The following is a 22,170-nucleotide window of genomic DNA, read 5'->3' on the forward strand; positions in this document are numbered from 1 at the left end:
ATTCCCTGGCAGCACCTCCAGGTAGGGCTGGGGAAGGCTCCTGCCTGAAACCTTGGGCAGCCACTGCCAGTCAGTGTGGAGAGTCCTGAACCAATGGGCTGACTCTGTATAAGGCGGCTTCCTATGTTCCAAGTTGACCAGCAGAAGAGTCAGCTAAATGGGCTCTTGATGGCCCTAGGTTGTTGGCCAGTGACAGAGTGGGCCGAGTCCGGAGGCCAGCCCTGTAGGTAGGGAGGTCACAGAACCCTCCCTTTCTCCACTTCTTGGAGATGGCCCATTTCTCTCACTAGACTCAAACTCTAAACCTTCTAACCAGCCACGCCACCCCGTTCTACCTGGTTCTGAGTGTCTGCTAGGAAAACATTCTTGATCGTTGTTCTCGGCCATTGATTGCACCAAGTCTATGATATCTTCAGACTCTGAATGGCTGGACAGGTTTTCTTCCATTGACCTCGGAGAGTGGCAGTGGATGCCACTATCAGGGAGAGCTTGTTCCTCCAGGTCATCTTCCAGGGCATCAATGGTTTCTTCAAAGAAGAGGAGGACATCTTTTTCCTCGTGTGTTAGATATTTCAGGGTCTCGTCATCATCCTAAGATTTAAGCATGCAACAGAATGAGGATGTATATAGGAAGATTAAGCTGATATTGCGGTAGCAGGCATAAATGACCCCCTTTGCTGAGGAGTGTCTGACCTGGTTTGTATTTGGATGGGTGACTACATGCTAGTGCTGTCTACTGTAAGATATTACCCCCTAGGGCTGGCCTGCTCAACTTCAGCCCTTCTGCAGATGTTGGGCTACAACTCCCATAATCCCTGGCTATTGGCCACCATGGCTGGGGATTATGGGAGTTGTAGTCCAAAAACAGCTGGGGGGGGGCAAAGTTGAGCAGGCCTGCTCTAGGGGATGGAGTTGTAGCTCAGGATGGTGTAGTCATTAGAGTACTTGACAAGGACAGGGGAGACCCAAGTTCAAATCCCCATTCAGCCATTAAACTCACAGGGTGACTCTGGTCCAGATACTTGTCCAGCAGCCTAACCTACCTCACAGGGTTGTTGTGGGGATAAACATAACCATGTGCATTACTCTGGGCTCCTTGGAGAAAGATGTAAATGTAAAAATAAATAAATAAAAATTAAGGCACACCTTCCAAATCTGTTTTTGGACCCAAATCCTAGATGGCTCTCCAATAAATAAATATTTTTTTAAAAAAGGGAGAAAGCATAGCACCACTTTCTCGACAGACATCCATCACATTTTGAATACTAAGTGGTCAAAAACAACTCATTTGCTTGAACCAAGATGATATTAAGTCCAGCCTGACTCCAAGGATTTACAACTAGGAATTCATGAAAATGATACAACCCACATCAAAAGCTAGAATGTCACATTTTTAAAAATAATCTCTGGCCGAGTATTCCAAGGAGATGTCAGGAGTTTAGGAATGACCCCTGGTCCATCCAGTCTAGTTGGCTCTCCAATGTCTCCAGCTTCTTGGTTTAAAACCAAAGAAGGAAACAAATTCCTCCCAGAAATACACTTATTCATACAACAGAACTGGTGCCTTACATTTTTAATACCAAAAGAGCCATGATAAGAATTATCTTGTTGGTTCAGATGAAAAGTTCCATCTAGTTCAGCACTGCATCCCCATCACCAACTTGTCAGATGCTTCTGGGACCTCACAAGTGGTGTGCAAAGGTTATTCTATCCTCTAATTTTTCCAGCCTCTATACTATCTCTCAAAATGTGGTTGTTCCATTCAGCTGTCATGGCCAATGAGAGACCTCTCTGCCTCCATGGATTTCTGTTGAACCCAGGGGTTCTCAAACTGTTCCATCTAAGGTGTGCTAGTGCATGCATATCACATTTTAAAATATCCGCTCAGTTGATTTTGGATCCTGCTCAGGTTTAATCAGGAAGGACCCACTCTGAATATACATGCACACACACTGCCTTGATACTGCCACCCAGAAGAAAACTCATTCTGCACACAGTTGAAAAAAATTAGAGAAAACACTGTTCGCAAACTTAGATCTCCAGATATTGTTGGACTACAACCCCCATTGACCCCAGCCACGTTGGCCATTGGGGCTGGGGGAAATGGGAATTGTAGTCCAACAACATCTGGGGACACCCAAGTGTGAGAACCAGCCAAGTGTGAGAACCACTGGTCTAACCACATTTTTAAAAACATCTATGCTTGTGGACACGGCAACAAATGTGGTAGCAAGTTCTGTTAAGTTTGCTACATGAAAAAATACTTCCTGTTCCCAACTTGCCCCTACTTCTTATCCACTTCACTGGGCCAACGCCAAATTCTAGCATTAAGACATTTCTCTCTTCCTCTCTCAGTTCGTCGTACTGTTAAGTTTGAGCATCTATCAAATTATTGCTGCTGGCTCTGTATCACCTCACTGGCTATTTTAATTGCTTTAGAACTTTGTGTTTTATTTTTATTGTCTTGGATTTTGTTGTTAAAAGTTCTCCCCGCCCCGCCATCTTTCCTGCCTTTCCCCCAAGCCTGTTCACCGGCACTTTTGTCTCCCCGGCCAGCAGCTCACTCGCAAACTCTCGCAAGAGCTGCCACACGAGATTAGCAATGGGTACACCTTAGAGAAATAGATAGATATTTATATGCTGCTTCTCAACAAAATGGTTCTCAGAGTGGTTTACAATCAATATGATGATTCCCTGATCCAAAAAGGTTCACAATCTAAAAGGAAACACCAGGAACAACCACTGGGAGGGATGCTATGCTGGGGTTGAATAGGGACAGTTGCTCTACCCCTGCTAGCCAAGAGAAGCCATCACTTTTAAAAGTGCCTCTTTGCCCGCTTAGTGGGAGGATTCTCAAACTGCGTACCACAAGAGGACCTGAAGATGGTCCCCTGTCTGCAAAGGGGCTCATAATCTAAACACACAAAGGAGGCATCTTCAACAGTCTCTGGAGAGATGCCAGGCTGGGCTGAATACAGAGTGTTGCTCCCCCGCCCCCGCCCCGCTAAATAGAAGCCTCCACTGTGAAAAGCGTCTCTTTGCCCCGATAGCAGGTGTTTCCATCACTGCTTGCTTCTCTTTTTCCCAAGTCCCAAATGCGTTGCCTTCTCTTTCCAATTTTTATTTAAATCTTGCATGCATTCAAGCCTCCTGGTTTACGATCAAAATGGTGTCTCCATTGTACACGAGATCCAAGGCTGTTCTGCAAACACCCAGAGCTGGTTTTGGTCTCAGGCAAGGGTTGTAATAGCTGCATTTCAAGAGAACCATTTATTACTAGCACGGTAAACATTACTTCATGGATGCAATGTTTTTATGTTTCTGCTGTGCATAGAGAGGGAGAGTTTCCAAGAACTATAACTGCAAGCCAGGCTTCATTGTGTACTCAAACACACCACAACGTAACAGAGCAGGAGACTCAAACGAGGAATTCTACCTCCTATGCACACCCAAGTCCAGTCCAACACTGAAAGAGGAACAAACTACCCTTAAAAGAGATAAAGTACCAAGAAGCATCTAACTGGGGGTTGCCAACTGATCTGGGGCAGGGGAGAAAAACAGACTGGCAGGATTTTATCTGATTACACTTTCAGGTTACTTGCCAGAAAAGCAAGGGGCCGAGGCAGTTTCCTCTTGCACCCATGTAAAAAGAAGCCTTAAGTCATGGATTCCCAACCTTGGTTCCCCAGATGATGTTGGGCTACAATCCCCATCATCCCCAGCCACAATGACCTTTGGCTGGGGATGATGGGAATCGTAGTCCAACAACATCTCTGGGGACCCAAGGTTGGGAACTGAGGTGTGAAGGTCTGGGAAAAGCCCAGAACACACAGTTTGATCCATCCCCCTCCTACCAGGAAAGAAAAAAAACCCCTGGGTTTTTTCCCCTAGGGGGAAAAAGGTCAGGGAGGATGTAGGGTTTTAACCATCCCCACTCCCCACACCCGGCCTTCATATATCTAGTTGGGAACTCCTGCACTAGGAACTGGTAGCTATCGGAAGAAACAGACAATTCATTTTATCTTACAGTTTGAGATTCTTTAGCCATATCAACCTTCCAAGACCATCATACAAGCTTGGTACACAAGAGTTTCAAGTTATGGGTTTAGTGCTGCTAGTTTATGGGCCATAGAGCTGACCTGTTTTTGCCTTAAAGGAGGACAAATTTGCAGGGAGCAGGCTAGCCCTCTTCTGCAGGCAACTCAAGGGAGCCTGACCAGCCTAGTGCAGATGCTATAATTCTGAATTTCAAAGCCATTTGCAGCCACCATCCATTGCATTCCAGTGGGCTTTGCCCCAAATAAGAACATTTGTAATGGCTGCTCAGAGACCATCCCTGGTTTGAGTTGCTTGCTGATGGTCATGGACAATGGGCTGATATTTCCTCAATGGGAGCTAACGACGGGGGTGGGGTCCCTTAATGGACAATCTACCTTGTGGGCCAAGGATCAGTGTTCTGCATAGGGGTGTACATAACAGAGAGAGACACACACACAAATCTGAATCTGGGGAGAAAGAAAGAAAGGGATCTTTGCTGAAATTAGTCAAATGAGAAGTATGCCCCATTTTGCTTCCACTTAGCTGTGCTCTGTTTATTTACAAATATATGAAGACAAGATGCCCAGTAATCCTGCTCTCACTTGCAAGGAAACAGATGTCAAGAGGCCAGTCCAGGAATGTTCTGGGGAGTGGCTAACCCCACTTTGAGTATATGCACACATGCATGTGTGTGCATGTACACTGGGCACACACTTCACATCAGCAGATGCCTTATTGTCCTAGAAAAATAAGGGGTTAATTTTATTTCAGCAGGACATCTGCAGAAAGCAGAGAATCGGCTGCATGGCATAACACAGATGCCTAATCAAGATTATGTTTTTAGCTTCGGTCATCTGCCAAAACCCTACTCAGGGAGTGTAAGCCAAATGGTATTTTCTCCTATATCTCTGCTGACTGGCTACACAAAAAGGTTCCATTTTTTAAGCCTACTTCCCTTAAGGAAAGTAAGCATATGAGATCACCCTGCATTCTGTGTGCGTATGTGTCCCCCTATCAACTTCACAATGCATGGACCAATATGAATCCAATTTGGTAGAGTAGGGATACCTCAACAGTATAGTTTGTGATGATGTCATCCACCCCATTCAAGATGGCGGATACATTAACGTTTGAAGCACAAGTGGGCTAACTTGTGGACCATCTAAGCAATTTAAACCAAATTTGGTACAGTTGTAGTGAGTGACACATAGGCACACCTCAATGGCATAGTTTGCTTGCCTCCTTTGCTAAGCAGGGTCTGCCCTGGTTGCATATAAATGGGAGACTCCATGTGTGAGCACTGTAAGATATTCCCCTCAAGGGATGGAGCCGTTCTGGGAAGAGCACCTGCCTGCTTAGATGCAGAAGGTTCAAAGTTCCCTCCCTGGCATCTCCAGGTAGGGCTGAGAGAGATTCCTGCCTGCAACCTGGGAGAAGCCACTGCCAGTCTGTGCAGACAATACTGAGCTAGATGGACCTATGGTCCGACTCAGCATATGGTAGCTTCCTAAGTGACTTCAGTCTGGGTTTAAAAAATTCTGGAAGATTACTTGCAAAACTTCCCCAAGTGCCTCATAAGGTAATGTGCTACTGATGATTTGTTTTTAGAAGATATTGTCATCTGGAGCTGGCTGGGTCGTGTGGACTCCGGGTGCAAGTCCCAAGCTGGACAGTACTAGGGTCGTTGAAGCTGTGTTGGAATCTGGTCAGTGACTCTAGGTCAGTCTTCACAGCTGATGGAAGCCTTCCTTGGAGCGGCATGCTCCTTAATTGGGATCAGAGCAATCTCTCTTCTGGGGCTAGATCCCAGGAAAGCCTAAAGCAGTGGTCTGCAACCTGCGGTACTTAAAATGTTGCTGAACTACAACTCCCATCATCCCAAGCCACAAGAATTTGTAGCTGGGGATGATGGGAGTTGTAGTTCAGCAATATTTCAAGTACCACAGGTTGGAAACCCCTGGCATAGACTAACCCCCTGGTCTGTCACATCCCTCCAGCCGAAAGAAGGGGGCAGTGTGGGGATGTGCACTCATGCAAGAAGGAAAAACAGCCATTGGTAGTTTCTGGAGGCAGAGAAAACCACGCTGAAAAGATGCTAACTAGAGTGAACGGAGAGGGCCAGGCGCCGCCTTGGGGGACTGTTTGAGTTATGCTTTGGCAATCTGTCTTGTAAGAGTGCCTGTTGGCTTCCACTTATGCTCTGCCTGCATATTTGTAAATACAAGCCATAAAGATTCCAGGTGCTCTCATGCAAAAGAAAATGAAAGAAAGTGACCATCCTTCACCATTTATTTTATTTAGTTAGATTTATATGTTGCCCTACTCCCATAGGACTCAGGGCGGCTTACCATTTAGTAAATCACTAGGATGCACTAAAAGGGCTTCCTGGCATGTTTGGGACCCCATCACTCTCAAACGACTGAACTACAGCTCTCTCTTTTTAAAACATTATTTTATTGTTTTAAGGAAGATATAAACAAAGAGAAATAAGAAACAGAAAAGCAAAAAGAACAAGAAACAGCATAATCAAACCCAGCAATTACAAAGATTCTTAATATAGTCTATATACGTCGGCCTAAATGCCTTCATCCAACAGGTCTCTCCCCCGCCACTCCGCACTCTACACATTATTGAGTACAGAACTGAAACAATGATATTCTTACTGTCTGCATTAATTCCCTCTACAAAGAAAAGCCATATCTCGGCTGAGGTACCAATCCCTGTGATATATTATATTGAATAAATGGTTCCCACACTTGAAAGTTCAGTATGTTTCGCAGGAATATGCGGTTTTAACATGAAAACCTCCGGGAGAAAAGGGAAGTTTGTATGCAAAATTTGCTGCATCTTGGAATGTATTGTTTTCCAAAATTTTTGAGCTTTTTTACATATCCACCACATATGATAGAAAGTACCTGTCTGCTCCATATATTTCTAAAGATCTCTAGGATAGTTATTATCCATCTTTGAAATCCTTGCTGGAGTAATATACCAACGCAGGTACATTTTATACTAATTTTCCCTTAGAGAACTATTCACTATAAAATTTTGAACTACAGCTCTCATCCTTTCCCCAGTCTCCCATTAGAAAGTGTTGAACACACAAACACACACAGACACAGACACACACGCCAAGAATTAACTGGGCTACTCTAAATCACACAAAGCCTTCATTTCAAATTGGAGAAGTTATTTCCAATTCCTGGTCATTCAACTCAAACTTCTGGAGTCCAAAGAACAAAAGCAACTTCCTGTGTGCGATGAAAACATACAATTAGCACAAGCATTAAATTATGAGGTAGGAACCTGGGAAATGAGCCAGCTAGGACATTTCTAGCCCTAATCCATTTGACTACAAAGCTTATTCCAATTTGCAGCTATTGGGTTTTGGGGTATGGGGAAGCCACTCATATCCATGATTTTATACTTGCACAATCTGCACCATGTGCAAAGGAAGGAAAAACACACAAGAATACCAAGGACACTTATCCCAAATTATCCTGAAGGCTTTCATGACTGGAAAGCAATTTTCTAACAGGAGAAGCTGGTGATGATAGCTATACCTGACATTAAAAACTCAGCAAAGATCAGCAGGTCTTTAAAAAACAAAAAAAGACCAACCACCACCCTTCTCTTAAGTTGCATCATGCACTTCTCACCCCTTCCCTCTTTGCTTAGGGCCTAAATGAGAAGATAAACAACATCTTGCCAGATCTGGACAAAATGAAACAGGAAGATCATAAAAAGGGACCCGTGCTTTTCAAAAGCAGTGACTAATTACTGGCAACATATTGCCCCAATGTTATTCAACCTGCACTGGCTACTTGCTTGTTTTCAGGCACAGTTAATGATTCTGGTTTTTTACCTTTAAAACCTCAGCAACACAGGAAGCTCCCAAGTCTGACCTTTGGGTCTATCTAAGCCAGGCCTACTCAACTTCGCCCCCACTCCCCCCGGCAGCAGTTTTTGGACTACAACTCCCATAATCCAAGCCACAGTGGCCAATAGCCAAGTGGCCAATGGGAGTTGTAAGCAGAGGCACACCTAGGTAATTTTGGAGTCTGGACCTAAAGGCCTTTAGGTAGCAACCACCCCCGCCCACTCGCCACTACCGTTGTCATCGCCGCCACTAGATAAGCTGCAATGCACTATTTTTTTACACCAGAACATGCTCAGGGAAAGCTGGAAACTCTTTATTTTTAATCTTTTAAAAATTGCATGTGGCGTATTGCGGAGATAAACACGTTTTGCATGCTCAGCATTTGGAGGACCCCCCTCCATGCTTGCGGGGGACTGAACCTCTGCCCGGAAGTCCAGTCCAAAGAGCACCACTGGTTGTAGGCCAACATCTGCAAGAGGGTCAAAGCTGAGCAACCCTGATCTAAGCTCAATATCTCCCCAGGTGGTCAGTGTCTCTTGAGGGTTTCAGGCAGGAGTAGTTCCCGGTACTACCTGAAGATGCCAGGGCTCGAACCTGGCAACTTCGGCATAGTGGTAGAGAAATAAACGATCACATAGATGTAATACCACTGAGCTATGGCCCCATCCCAAAGGGTGAGGCTAAAGTAGCATATTAAACAAGATTAAACCAAGCCGGACCGTTACTCCCTCTAGCCAAGTATTGCCCACTTTGACAGGCAGCAGCTCTCCAGGGTTTCTGACTGGAGCCTCTCTCAGCCCTACCTGAGATGCTGCCAGGGACTGAACCTGTAGTCCATTAGCCAGACCCACATGGTTTGGCCACTGGTACCATGTGTGGTGGGGGTATGAATGCTCATGGTGATTTTTGCCAACATCTACCACCCTAGAGATTGGCGGGGGGGGGAGGTAAAAGCATCGTTTCACTTATAGCTTTCTCTGTGTTATCACCCCTTCTTTATGCCTACCCCAAACAATTATGGTAAAATTTTGCACAGAACAAAAGGCTAGGGTAAAAATGAGCCAACTGTTGTACTCTCTCCATGGAATGATCTTTGGAGGATATTTCCATTACCAATTTTCACTTCTATTCCTCTGACAACCTCGATAAAGTTTTATAGTAGTTATTGAGGCTCTCCACACGAGAAGTGTGGAGAGCCGGATGGGGTTAGTTTGGGAGAGTAGGCCCAGCCTGCTCTCCCCGCCCATGAGAAACTATGGAACCTTGGGTGGCCGCATTGGCCGCCCACACAGTTACCAGCTCCGTCACGGAGCCAGTAGGGCCTGCAGGGATCGGGGACTGCCTGGACCCGAGCCATAAAGGGCTTTATCGGTAATAACCAGCACTTTGTATTTCATCTGGAAATATATCGGCAACCAGTGTAGTTCTTTCAAAACCAGTGTTATGTGGTCCTTTTGCATTCTCCCAGAGACCAATCTGGCTACCGCATTCTGTACCAACTGTAGTTTCCAGACTATGTACAAAGGCAGCCCCATGTTGAGTGCATTACAGTAGTCAAGTCTGGAGGTTACCAGCATATGTACCACTGTTTTAAGGTCATTCACTTCTAAAAACTGATGTAGCTGACATATCAGCTGAAGCTAATAAAAAGCACTCCTGGCCACTGCCTCAGTCAGAGAAGCCAGGGAGAGCTTTGGGTCCAGGAGCACTCCCAAACTATGTACCTGATCTTTCAGGGGGAGTGTAACCCCATCTAGAACAGGCAGATATAAACCATCTCTCAGGTCCAACCCCCCACGTCAGTACTTCTGCCTTATTTGGATTCAACTTCAATTTGTTATCCCTCATCCAGCCCATTACCGCCCCAGGCAAGCATTTAGGGAAGATAAGGCATTTCCTGATGAGGTTGACATGGAGAAGTAAATCTGGGTGTCATCAGCATATTGATAACACCCAACACCAAACCTCCTGATGATCTCTCCCAGCGGTATAAAGAGAATCACCATGTTAAAAAGGTGCCTCTTTGCCCAGTTAGCAGGAGTCCGGAACTTGCATGCTTAACTTTAAACATAGGTACTAATACTCCATTCCAATACTACAGAGATGAAAAAGCTTGCATGAATGGCAAACCTCTTTCCAGGCAGGCTCTCAACTTGATTTTAAGCAATGCTCTCGCACACTGTGCACCAGATATGAAACTACCCTACACAGAGTCCAGCCACTGGTTCATCTGACCCAGTACCATCCACTCCGACTTGTAGTTCTGATGAAGAAATTTCAGGTCAAGCTCTGGGGGGCTAGGGAGGCAAAACTGCCCAGGTTCCCCTCATTTTGCCACCACTGTTTTGATGGTAGCAGTGCTTCTCCTTGCAGCCGCCATCTTAAGCTTCCACAGTGGCTAACTTTTACTCCTCCTCACCCAGACTAGAATAATGTGCATATGCAAATCACCCCCCCACCCACCCTCTAATGTACAAACAGCCTTTTAGTCACAAGTGTATGCAGCTGTAATCAATCAACTAACACTCATTTGATTAAGATTTCTTTAGCACTGGCAATCGCTCTAACATTGTGATTTCAAGAAAGAGTAACCTTTCCAAGGCCTCTGCCATTGGAAGTCTCTTAATTTCAACTGAGAAACACTTACATCCATCATTTCAGCATGTGACATTAAATATACAATTATTTCGTTCCCATCCATCTAAACACTACCTTTAAAAAAAACCCCTCTCATGCCAACAAACACAAAATCCAGAATTGCAGCATAATTACAGGATTAGAAAACTGGAAGAACAGCCTCTCTCTCTCTCTCTCTCTCTCCAGTCACAGATAGCTGTGACTTAAACATCAGCTGAGGAAGACAAACGACCTAGAAATGCTCAACATTGTCCCTGTGATTCCACTGTGGTCTTAAGTGGCTCAGATTGTAAGTGCTATTGTTAACACTCACCCTAACAAAGGTGAGACGGCCTGCAAGAAATCTGCCTCCCAGGTATGTGCTCAGGGCAAGTTCAGCCCAGGAATGTTGGCTCATAAATCTCCAGGGATTTTTACACACAGCAGGCTTTACCAAATGTTTACTGGGAGGCTTTGCTGCAAACTAAGTTGTCCCAAAAACAGATGCAAAAAGTGGAGGTTTTTTTTTTTTTTACTCCAGATATAAATCAGGCTACACTCTAACATGCAGTGAAAAACCTGAATTGTGTGTGAGCTGCTCCCTGATAACTCGCAGGGACTTCGGGGTAAATTTGGCCGATATGTGAACACACATCTCCATTCTGGAGGAGATGTGAATTAAAAGCCGGGTGTGAAAAACTTTCAGGAGATTTGTGTTTTGGGAATGTAGTACATAGCCTTTGTCCTATTACCAGTGTCTGCATTTATCTGAATGTCTGAATTCGGCCCAAACAACCCAAGCTTGCATTCACAGAGGGTAGGCTAAGTTTCATGAATAGACCTGTGTATCAAACACACACTCCTTTTTTCCTTTTTAAAAAGGCAGCTCCTTCTAAAGAAACAGAAGAGTTCAAAGAGTTCATTGTAGTCAATGTTTATTGCAGTCAGTGTCTAATTGTTCTATAAAAGGCATACCTGGACCAATGCCTACCGTCCGTAACATGAACGCAAGCCAACTCTAAAGCACAGGCCTTTTCCGTCTCACACTGAGGAAGCTTTTCCTTTCACCATCACATGCGTAATTAGTGCAGGGCTACACGCACGTAGAGGTCTGGGAGTCGAGGTATTTTGTGTGCATGGCTGGGGTTTAATCCTCAACTTCTTACCTACACCCAATGAGATGGCTAGATTATGGGTTTCATATGAACATATCAATCTGCCTTAACTTCATAAGAGGGGAGAAGGGCAGCTGGGTCAGGCCCAAGGCCCATCTAGTCCAGCATCCTGCTTCATACCAGAGACATCCAACCAGAGACATCTAGGAATCTTGCAAGTTGGTGGGTGGGGGGAGAGAGGACAACCTCCCTTTCCCATTGGTGCTCCCTGGCACTTGCTCTTCAGAGGCTTGCCACCTCTGATCCTGATGGAAATATCCTGGTTTCTTCAAGATAGGGCTGAGAGAGATTCCTGCCTGCAACCTTGGAGAAGCCGCTGCCAGTCTGTGAAGACAATATTGAGCTAGATAGACCAATGGTCTGACTCCGTATATGGCAGCTTCCTATGTTCTTATACACCTATCAAGTCCAGTAGCCCTATCCTCCATGAATCTGTCTCGTTCCCTTTTAAAGCCATCTAGACCCTGCACAACAAAGGCTGAAGCATAGGAAACAAGGTCACAGCATGTTGATCAGCAGTGCTGCGAGGAGCTCACCTTCACAACAGGACTGCTAGGCAAACATACCAACAACATACCAGTATGGCCCGTCCGCTGAATTAGAGCCATCTCTAGCGCATGGCTGTGGGGTGGTTTGCCCGGTCAGAAGTGGAGAAGTCAGCTGTTGCAGGCAGGAAGGGAAGAGGGACACAGCCGAGTGATGAGCTGGTATGCTCTTCTGACAGTTCTGTTGTGAAGGCAGGCTTGAAGAATGCAGAGCGAGTTCCTGTTTGTTTGTCACACAAGCCTCATCTTTGCTCATATGCTAGTTACTCATATGTGTGCGTGTGCGTGTGTGTGTGATCCCTCTTCATGTAAATGAATATAATTGTTTGAAAGAGTCGAATGCTTGCAGTAATTAGACATTACATCCCGAGCTGTAAAGGAGGGTGAACCGAGTAGAGCTGTTTACATAGCTTGAGGCAACACAGTCATCTCACGTAAAAGGAAGGATGAGGTACATGGGGGGAAAAAAAAAAGCTACGTCGCTAGTTAATAGGGCAGAGCGCATATATTCATTTTAAAGTTTGTTTTTCTTTGTGATGTGCTGCACACCACACAGGGAAAGACATCACCAACGCCACGCTTCTGCAGACACCACCAGTGAGAAGCAAGAAGGCCCACCCTCATTCTGAGCCCTGTCAAACTCACAAGGGTGTCTACCACATGACAGGGAGGAAGGGCCTACTCCTCAAAGCAGTACTACTACTGTAGTAAAGTTGTGCCGTACTGGTATGTTTCCCATAGTCTGGGAAACATACCAGCGGGGATTCAAACTGGCAACCTCTGCCTTGCTATTCAGGTCATTTCCCTGCAGCACCATTAGGTGGCAAAGACTACTACAACCACTATCTCTCAAAAAATGCCCATATTGTTCAAGATGCCGCCTCCTCACCCTCCTACCTCCTAGGAAGCACACAGGATGTGTCGTCCTCTCTGCCCTACACGTTCTGAGCCCCTTTTGAGACGGGGAATCATTTTGCTGCCTAAACCTCTTTGAGGATATTTTTTGTTGGCAAGCCGAACCACAAACAGTAACCACTTTTGCTCTGTCAGGATACAGACTGAGCAAGAGTTCTCCTGAAGATCGTTCGGTTCTCCTAAGAGTCCCATCTTACAAAACAGTCCGTTGCTCCAAGTAGGTAGTCTCGTAGGGCAAGGGTCCTCACACTTGGGCCCCCAGATGATGCTGGACTACAATTCCCATCATCCACAGCAGCCATTGTGGGTGATGGGAGTTGTAGTCCAACAACATCTGGGCACCCAAGTTTGAGGGCTCCGATTGTAAGAACTATATACAGTACAGGAAGCTCAATGGCTCTTATTTAATGGTAATTTGAAGCTACTGCCCCAGTTTAAAGAGGATGCTACTCCTCAGTAACAATTTTGCAGGGACTCCAAGCGAGCATCCTGAGCCACACAATCCAGACATGCATCGGCCTGTAGTGGTCCTTGACCACAGACTTGGCCAAGAGGGACCAGTGTAGGCCATCTTGGACACAGAGTAGTTCTGCATATTATAGCACGATGCTCAGGTACACACACAAATACCTGCTTTGGTGAACAATGTGGCATATGAAGCCACTCAGACACCACTAAAGCAACTCTTCATTAAGTCTCTGCACCTTGAGCCAACTCCAGCCCCCTTTAGAACAATGCCTGCTCCCTTCCCTCTGAACTGCCAAACCTAGAGGTGAGAGAGAAATGAGGAGGAAGATCTAGCTGCAGCAGAGACAGCTGGTGGGAAGTCCCTGGGGTGGAGTGCGGGGCAATGTTGACCGTCTCAAAGTGGTCCACTGTGGAAACCAGATGCTGACAAGGGCCTTCGGTCACAGGGCGGGCAACCTTGGCTCTCCAGCTGTGGATGATGGGAGCTGTAGTTCAACAACAGCGGGAGAGCCGAAGTTGCCCACCCTGGCTCTATCATGTCCAGCAACTGCCAAGCAATCCAGGCACCCAACTCCACCCACCCACCCCGCTGCATGACAGAAGAAAGAGCTACAACAGCTCACCTCACCAGCAGCGTTCCCTCCAAGGCGTGCACAAGTGCGCATGCTCACAAGCTTTCTGATGTCCATTCGTTAAATTTTAGATCCCGTTTAGGCTGACTCGGGAAGGCCCTACTCTGAATGCACATGCACACACACTGCCTTGAAACTGCCGCCCAGAACAAAACTCATTCCACACCGAGATGAAATAAATTAGAGAGAATACAGCTCACCAGTGAACTCTGGATACTTACCAGAGTAGAACTCCTGCGCCTGGGGTGACATTTCCCACCGTCCAGATGGCTGTTTTCCCCAAAGCTACCAAATGGACACTTAGGAGGAATCTCGCACATCATTCCTGAGAAGTCTGACATCATGTTCCTCGGCATCCCACCCAAAGGAGTGTGCTCTTTCCAAAAAGGAGTCCCGTCACAGCATGTTTTCAACAGCGAGTGAGAGAAAGAACGCCCCAAGTGTTTCTGTAGGAAAGAAAACTGGTTATTAGATTTGAAAGTAGTACCGCAGCGGGGAAATGACCTGAATAGCAAGCCAGAGGTTGCTGGTTCATATCCCCACTGGTATGGTTCCCAGACTATGGGAAACACCTATATTGGGCAGCAGCGATAGAGGAAGATGAGGAAAGGCATCATCTGGTGTAGTGGTTAGAGTGCTGGACTAGGACTGGGGAGACCCGAGTTCAAATCCCCATTCAGCCATGATACTTGCTGGGTGACTCTGGGCCAGTCACTTCTCTCTCTCAGACTAACCTAATTCACAGGGTTGTTGTGAGGAGAAACTTAAGTATGTAATACACCGCTCTGGGCTCCTTGGAGGAAGAGCGGGATATAAAAATGTAAAATAAAATAAAATTTAAAAAAATAAATCATCTCATACTGTGCGGGAGAAAGCAATGGTAAACCCCTCCTGTATTCTACCAAAGAAAAACCACAGGGCTCTGTGGTCGCCAGGAGTCAACACCGACTCGAGGGCACACTTTACCTTTACTACATCCACAGTGCTGAAGTGAGATTATGGACATCTTCAGTTGGTTACTCTGCGTCCTGTATTCATTGTAGCAGGGGTTCCTAGATATTGTTGACTACAACTCCCAGCATCCCCAGATGCAATGGCCTTTGGCTGGAGATTTTGGAAGTTGTGGTCAACAACATCTGGGAATCCCTATTAAAGGGAACACTGGCTGCAACTCCAGCTGCTGCACTGCAACTCCCATGGGAGTTGCCCTACTAGGTATGTGTCTCATTACATTTCCTATTATTCTCCTTTTCCATCCCTCCTCAATCATTCACTCTACATTGAGTGGGTAGTCGCCAACATAAGCACTAGGATGCTCTCACGTCTGTACACTATAGCCATAGTCAAAGTACGAGGCAGCAAGCAAGCATGGCAGATAATACATCGTTGTCAGACACAGCATTTCGTTCTGACTTGTTGAGCATCTTCTCTCAAGAGGATGCTTCTCAGCAATCCATCTTGACCGACATGCTGCTTTCAGTTCTGAGCGTTTCTCAAGCCCTTCAGCAATGCTGTACTAAATGCTGCCTCCCTAAGATTTTCAGCAGATGCTCAATCCACCTGCCCACCAGGTCGTATACACACAATTTCCCACATGGCCCGGCCAGTGAGTTCTTTCCTACAGGTCTTGGGCCTGGCATTCTCACATTATGATAATGTAAAATTCTGCCCAATTCCAAGATGATTCCCCAAACTTCTTTTTAAAGGCAGACAGGAAAACTCAGCACTGGTAGACTGGTTGCAATGCATTTTCCTCAACAGGATGCCAACCGAATTGCCTAGGAAACCAGCCATGGCTTGTATTAAAAAGCATCCCTCTTGAGATGGAACAGCAGGCTTGCAGGAAACTCTCCTCTTGACCTTCAATCACATTAAAAATTAAAGTTATTCACAACAGGGCTTAAGCAGTGGGTAGCCACAGAGCTGTAATGGAGGAATTAAGAGGTCTCTCTGCATATACAGCCAGGAAGAGACTGATTGCAGAAAGATGAGGTCCCTGCTGTTCCATTTTCACTGCAATATCTAGGCCACCATGTCACACCAGTAGAGCACCACCAACAGCACGTTTAATTTCTCTTGCAGGGTTCTCTTTCAGCTGTGACAAGTTTTGCTCATATAAGCGAGAGAGAAACTAGTTACATATTCAGGAACCAAATGGAGATGACCCACTAGCCTAGATTTACCAATGCGAAGGGAACTACTGCTACCAGATGTCATCAAATGGCACCTGCAGATTTGCCACGGGCTTCACAGTTTTTGCAGTAGCCGCCCCAACAAACACCTCCCTCTACAAAGTCAGCATTATTCCCATTTTAGAGACAGGGAATGGAGGCCAGAGATTGCAACTTGCCCAACGAGAGCACCACAAAAGGTGGGACTCAAATAAAGATCTCCCATAACACAGGAAAATGTCCAATACCAAGTCAAGCCATTGGTTCATCAAATATATGACTGAGAATTAGTCTCAGCCCCTTCAGCCAAGATCCTTTTCACTGGATATGCTGGAAATTGAACTAGGGACGTTCTACATGCAAAGCATGTGTTTTGTCACTGAGCTACGAGATCCATTCACATGTTACGTTCAACTTCTGTACAATGAGTGTACAGAACGCAGGTACAGCAGTACACTTCCTATCTGTGCATTTGAAGGGCCTGTATCCAGGTTCACTTTTAAAATGAGCATAGGTACAGCCATTCACACAAACACATGTTAAACCCTGCTAACATGGCAAAGAGGCAGCTTTTTAACATGGTGATTCTCTTTATTTAGCAGGGTGAGTGTAACTGGCCCTATCCACCCCCAGCACAGTACCTCCAGTGACTGTTGCTGGTGTCTGTCTTGCGTTTCTTTTTAGATTGTGAGCCCTTTGGGGACAGGGATCCATCTTATTTATTTATTATTTCTCTGTGTAAACCTCTCTGAGCCATTTTAGGAAGGGTGGTATAGAAATCAAATAAATTGATGATGATGATGATGATGATGATGTAGACACATCTGTACACTCGTACAGCAGAATGTCTGAATTGGGCTATGGTCTCTACTGAATTTAACACAGACTTGGGCACACATTTTCTGTGGCTCTAGAAGCCAGCCCAAAAATTTAGGAGCCAGACTGCCCCCGGTTCCATGGAGGGGGTCACTGCTTGACTTCAGATCCATGGGGGGGGGGGCACCTGAACTTCCTGCCTTGCTGGTAAGGATGTGCACCAAGTTTTTTGGTGCCTCTATTCTGAGGCACCGAAACGCTTTGAACTCCCCCCACCGGATTGTTTTGGTGGGGGTGAGCGAGTGCTTTAAGAGGAGGAAAGCAGGTCTTACCTGCTCCTCCATGGCCCCTCCACCACCCCCTACCATCCCAGCATGGCGCTGTCAGGATTAAATGCCCTGCCTCTCGGCTGCAGGGCTGCTCCCAGCAGCGCACAGGGCAAGGTCGGCACGGAAATGGCATCTGAGCATGCGCAGACACCACCCTGAGTAGTCAGCATGGTGTTGCTGACTACTCAAGATGGCCTCCGCACATGCTCAGCAGTGCACATGTCTGTGCTGATGATGCACCGTGAGCTGCTGGGAGCAGCCCTGCAGCCGGGTGGAGGGGCATTTAATCCCAACAGTGCTGCAGATGGGGTGGGGGGCCATGGAGTAGTAGGTAAGCTCTGCTTTCCTCCTCTTAAAGCGCTCGCTCTCCGCCCTTTGGGATGTGCACGAAACGTTTTATGCGCTTCCCTACTTGCTGCCTTGCTTGCTCACCCTACGTGAGGCTCCCTGACTAACTGTTAAATGGGCCTGCGTGAAGCTTCAGAAGAGCTGGATACTTCCCCCAGCTGCCACCTGTTGAAAACTGGTATATCCACGTTCATAGCGGAAGCGGAACTCTGCACAGTCCCACTGGCACCAGACAGAGATGACCATTCCCTTTTGAGCCCCTACACGATCTTAGAAGGCATGCACATTTTTTTAAAATTTATATCTACATCTACTGCTTGGGGAACTTTAGTTAAAAAGAGGTATATAAATATGCATCATATTCATCACAAAATGCTGGAAAGTGTACCCTTCCTGACGCTTTCCCCCACAGAGTTCTTAAGAGAGCTCCGTTTCTCTTAAAGGGCTCTCCCAGCAGGCTTTTGTGTGTGTGTCAGTGGCCCCACTTGAAAGATCACGGCTCTAAACATTATGGGGGTGGGGGAGAAGAAGGGTGGTCGCTTTCTGTGTTCCCCATATTAGTTCCCACTTTCGGTGTGCTTTTTCAGGTGTATATTCATAAGAAGGTGACGACTATACCCAGTGGTGTAGTCGCAAATTCAGAAATGTGGCAGCTCTCCATCACACCCACGCCCAGCCCAACAGCCTCGGCCCATAGCCACGCCCACCCTAATAGCCACACCCCCACTTAGACAGATGCAATGATTTGAGGGTTTCTGTTACAAGGAGTCCTCTGTAGTATAGTTTACTCAGCCTACAGAGCTTGAACGTCCTGTGGTTATTCACCTAGAAGAGCAGCCTGGATCGCCAACCACAAGGAGGGGAGGAATCTCCTCGTAACAGAAGACAAGAAGAATGGTAATTAAATCAACTGTAGTCCGATATCTATCTATCTATCTATCTATCTATCTATCTATGTGGTCACTAAAAGCCGACACCAACTTGATGGCACTTTATCAATCAGTCCGATATTTAGTTAGGTAACAAACGGTTGGAATAGCAAGAACAGCCTATTATTTCCAGTTAGAAAGCAAAGGGCTAACCATTACGGGGGTCGGCGAAAGAGGAGATTACTGCTTGCTTAGCCAAGCAATAGATGGAGGGACAAAGAATCAGTGAGGTGGGAGCGGCTGTAAAAAATTAAAAAATAAAATAAAAAAGACAGGACGAATGGCAAGAAAGACAAATCACTCCCCCTCTGTGGATGCATCCCTGCTGAGACCCTGGAGGGAAAAACGATACCAGTCCAGGACTGTGTTCCTCCTCGTCCCTGCAGCACGACACCACAGTCTATACCAGGGCTGCTCAACTTCAACCCTTCTGTGGATATTGGCCTACAACTCCCATAATCCCTGGCTATTGGCCGCTGTGGCTGGGAATTATGGGAGTTGTAGTCCAAAAACTGCAGGGGGGAGCCTAAGTTGAGCAAGCCCGGTCTATATCTACCATTTGAATGCAACAAACTTTAGTCCTACTCACGTATTGTTCAACACATGTAGAATCTGTCTACAGTGACTGCACACACAGAACCATACGCACGTACAGTTGTTCACATGTTCTGTTCTGTGCATGTACAGTCACACATTTCCCATCTATACCCTGCATTTGAGGTGGCCTGCCTAGGTTCACTTTTAAGCAATTGCATGTACAGTCACACAGACACATGTGCATGTGTACAGACATAATGGGGGGTGGGGACATAGCTCAGGGGTAGAGCATCTGCTCTGCATACAAATGGTCCCAGATCCAATCCCCTGACACCTCCAGGCAGGGCTGGGAAAGACTCCTCTCGGAAAGCCTGCAGAGCTGCCGCTTACCAGTGAAGACAATACTGAGCTAGAGGGACCAATCAGGCAGCTTCCTATAACGTCTGAATAGGGCAGATGCCTCATACAGATACTTTCCGAAAGGGAGCCAGGACTGGCTGTAATCCCCTATTGAGCAAACACTCTAGGGCAAACCCTGGCCTGCTGCCATGTTTTGAACTCCAATATAAAAGTATTGCATCCGAGATTGAATGGCAAAATTATATATATTCTATTAGGGGCCTTAGAATGTAAAATTGTGAGAGAAGTCCATTTAAAAACACACACACACACACACACAAAGTTGTCTTGGTAAGAACTAATCTGCCTGCTTTACTTTCACTATAATCTTAATTGAAAATTACCATATTCACAAGTAAGCCCACTCTTGCCTCAAACGTTCACACGTCTGCCATCTTGAAGTGGGGTGGGGTGACATCATCAAAAACTATGCCATGGAGGTGTTCCTACAACTGTACCCAATTTGGTTCCAATCAGTCCAGGCATTGTGAAGTTGACAGGGCCACACACACACACCTGGGGGATCTCATAAGCTTACTTTCCTAAAGGAAGTAGGCTAAAGATAGGCAGGAACTGTCTGATGTCTTAAGTCATAAATTCTCAAATTTGGGTCCCCAGATGTTGCTGGATTACAACTTGCACAAACCTTTGGCCATTGTGGCTGGGGATCATGGGAGTCGCAGTCCAACAACATCTGGGGACCTGTATGAAAACCCTTGCAAAAGGGCAAATTTGCAAAAGGTTTTTAAAATAATCAAAAGTTATTTTTACAACCTTTTAAAGTGGGGATTGTGTTTTTTAAAAAAAATTATTTTGTATTCCTTCACTTCCTGAGCCCCAACATAGGGTGCATGAACAAGATCTATTCCAAAATCTGGAAACCTTAGCAGAATCCAATCATAACAGCATCAAAGGGATGTCTGGACTATAGAATAAACTGGGTAGAATCCACTCACCTTTGGTCTTAAGTTGCTATTAGATTGTTTGTTCCCTTCCAAAAAGCAGAGATTAAGAACTTTGTAGAATCAGCAGTTTTTCTCTAGTAGTGTATTTTAAGATGATCCCAGGATGACACTGAATTCTGAATCAAAAAAAGGAAAGTTGGTCAGCTAAGATATGTACTTAATGAAAATCGCCTCTCAAAAACGGCATTTAAAAGCTAGGAAATTGATTCTTCAAGAATGAATTGCATCCAAAGATGTAAGATAAACCACATCAGCTTCCGTGAAGCAGATTCAGGAGATCAATATGTTTTAAAAATAGATTATATCCTAAAGAAACCTTTAAAAAAATCAGGACAAGATGCATTTAGATGACCCTTCAAACTTTAGTTGGGGGCGGGGAGAGCTAATTAGCTGTGGGCACACAACCTTCTTTCTCCCTCTCTGCCATCCTTTCACCCTTCATATTAACTTGGAAGCAAAACCCAACAAGTTCAACAGGACTTCCTCCCAAGTGTATATCTGTGACAGGAACACCAGCTGCAGAAACACCAATATCACACTAAGGTAATTCAACACACTCTTGTCTTTCTAGATTATCAAGCACAACATTGTGCTAAAATATGCACAACTCTACATTTTACCATAAGCACTCTATTTAAGGCACTGTACGGAGACACCGATAGCCATAACTGCCATGGGGCTGAACTTACCCACCAGCAGTGTGGCAGTCCAGCTACCATTCCTCCAGAATGGCCCTCTGCCACTATTGTGATGCAGACAACGGATGGTGATACTTATTTATGTATTGATTTTTGTATATGAAATTTATATACTGCTTTTCAGGCAAACCTCCCAAAGCAGTTAACATAAAAGCTTCATTAAAACACAACAACACACCATACATCAAGCCACATGTTTAGATCTTCACATGCTGAGCCCTTTATTATTTATTGAATTTTATTTATTTATTGAATTTTCTATACCACCCTACGCAATTCGGCTCAGGGCAGTTCACAAACAAAACAAAAACAGTTAAAACCAATCACCAATGAAAACAAAATTTTTTAAAATATCATAAAACAATCAGTTAAAAACAATTTAAAAACAAAACCCCTAGTACATTTTTAAAAACCCTACAACAATTTTAAAACCCTGGAAGGTCAGGCCATGGTTTTGTTGCTTCTTTCTTCTCTCCTCCAGGTTGTCCTCAAACTGCCTTTCCAATTCTGCTGGAAGTTCTCCTTGCAGAATTTCTCAACCCAGCCAAAAATGCAGAGTGAGAGTGTGCTGAGGTATCATTAAGGAGGCTAGGCCTCCAGATGCCCTACCCCATGACTGCTCAACTTTGGCCCTCCTACAGATGTTGGCCTACAACTCCCAACATCCCTATTGGCCACTGTGAACTCCCATCATGCCTGACGATTGGCC

At 45.6% G+C, this 22,170-nt stretch overlaps 1 protein-coding gene across 6 annotated transcripts in view; it reads right to left on the reverse strand.

Annotated features, from left to right (window-relative positions):
• Window positions 1–22,170, reverse strand: part of PROSER2 (proline and serine rich 2) — a 61,499-nt gene that overhangs the window by 6,953 nt on the left and 32,376 nt on the right. For 4 of the 6 annotated variants that reach the window (XM_053258700.1, XM_053258699.1, XM_053258702.1 and 1 more), the window contains exons 2-4: window positions 20,755–20,879; window positions 14,491–14,715; window positions 336–591 (exon numbers count right to left, since the gene is read on the reverse strand). In XM_053258700.1, the coding sequence (XP_053114675.1) occupies window positions 336–591; window positions 14,491–14,625 (391 nt within the window). In that variant the 5' untranslated portion in view covers window positions 14,626–14,715; window positions 20,755–20,879. Of the gene's footprint in view, window positions 1–335; window positions 592–7,601; window positions 7,679–12,245; window positions 12,309–14,490; window positions 14,716–20,754; window positions 20,880–22,170 lie in introns of those variants that run through there. The other 2 variants (XM_053258703.1, XM_053258704.1) reach the window with 2 other exon arrangements.

Source organism: Hemicordylus capensis, chromosome 5 (assembly GCF_027244095.1).
Source record: "Hemicordylus capensis ecotype Gifberg chromosome 5, rHemCap1.1.pri, whole genome shotgun sequence".
Taxonomy (NCBI): Eukaryota; Metazoa; Chordata; class Lepidosauria; order Squamata; family Cordylidae; genus Hemicordylus; species Hemicordylus capensis.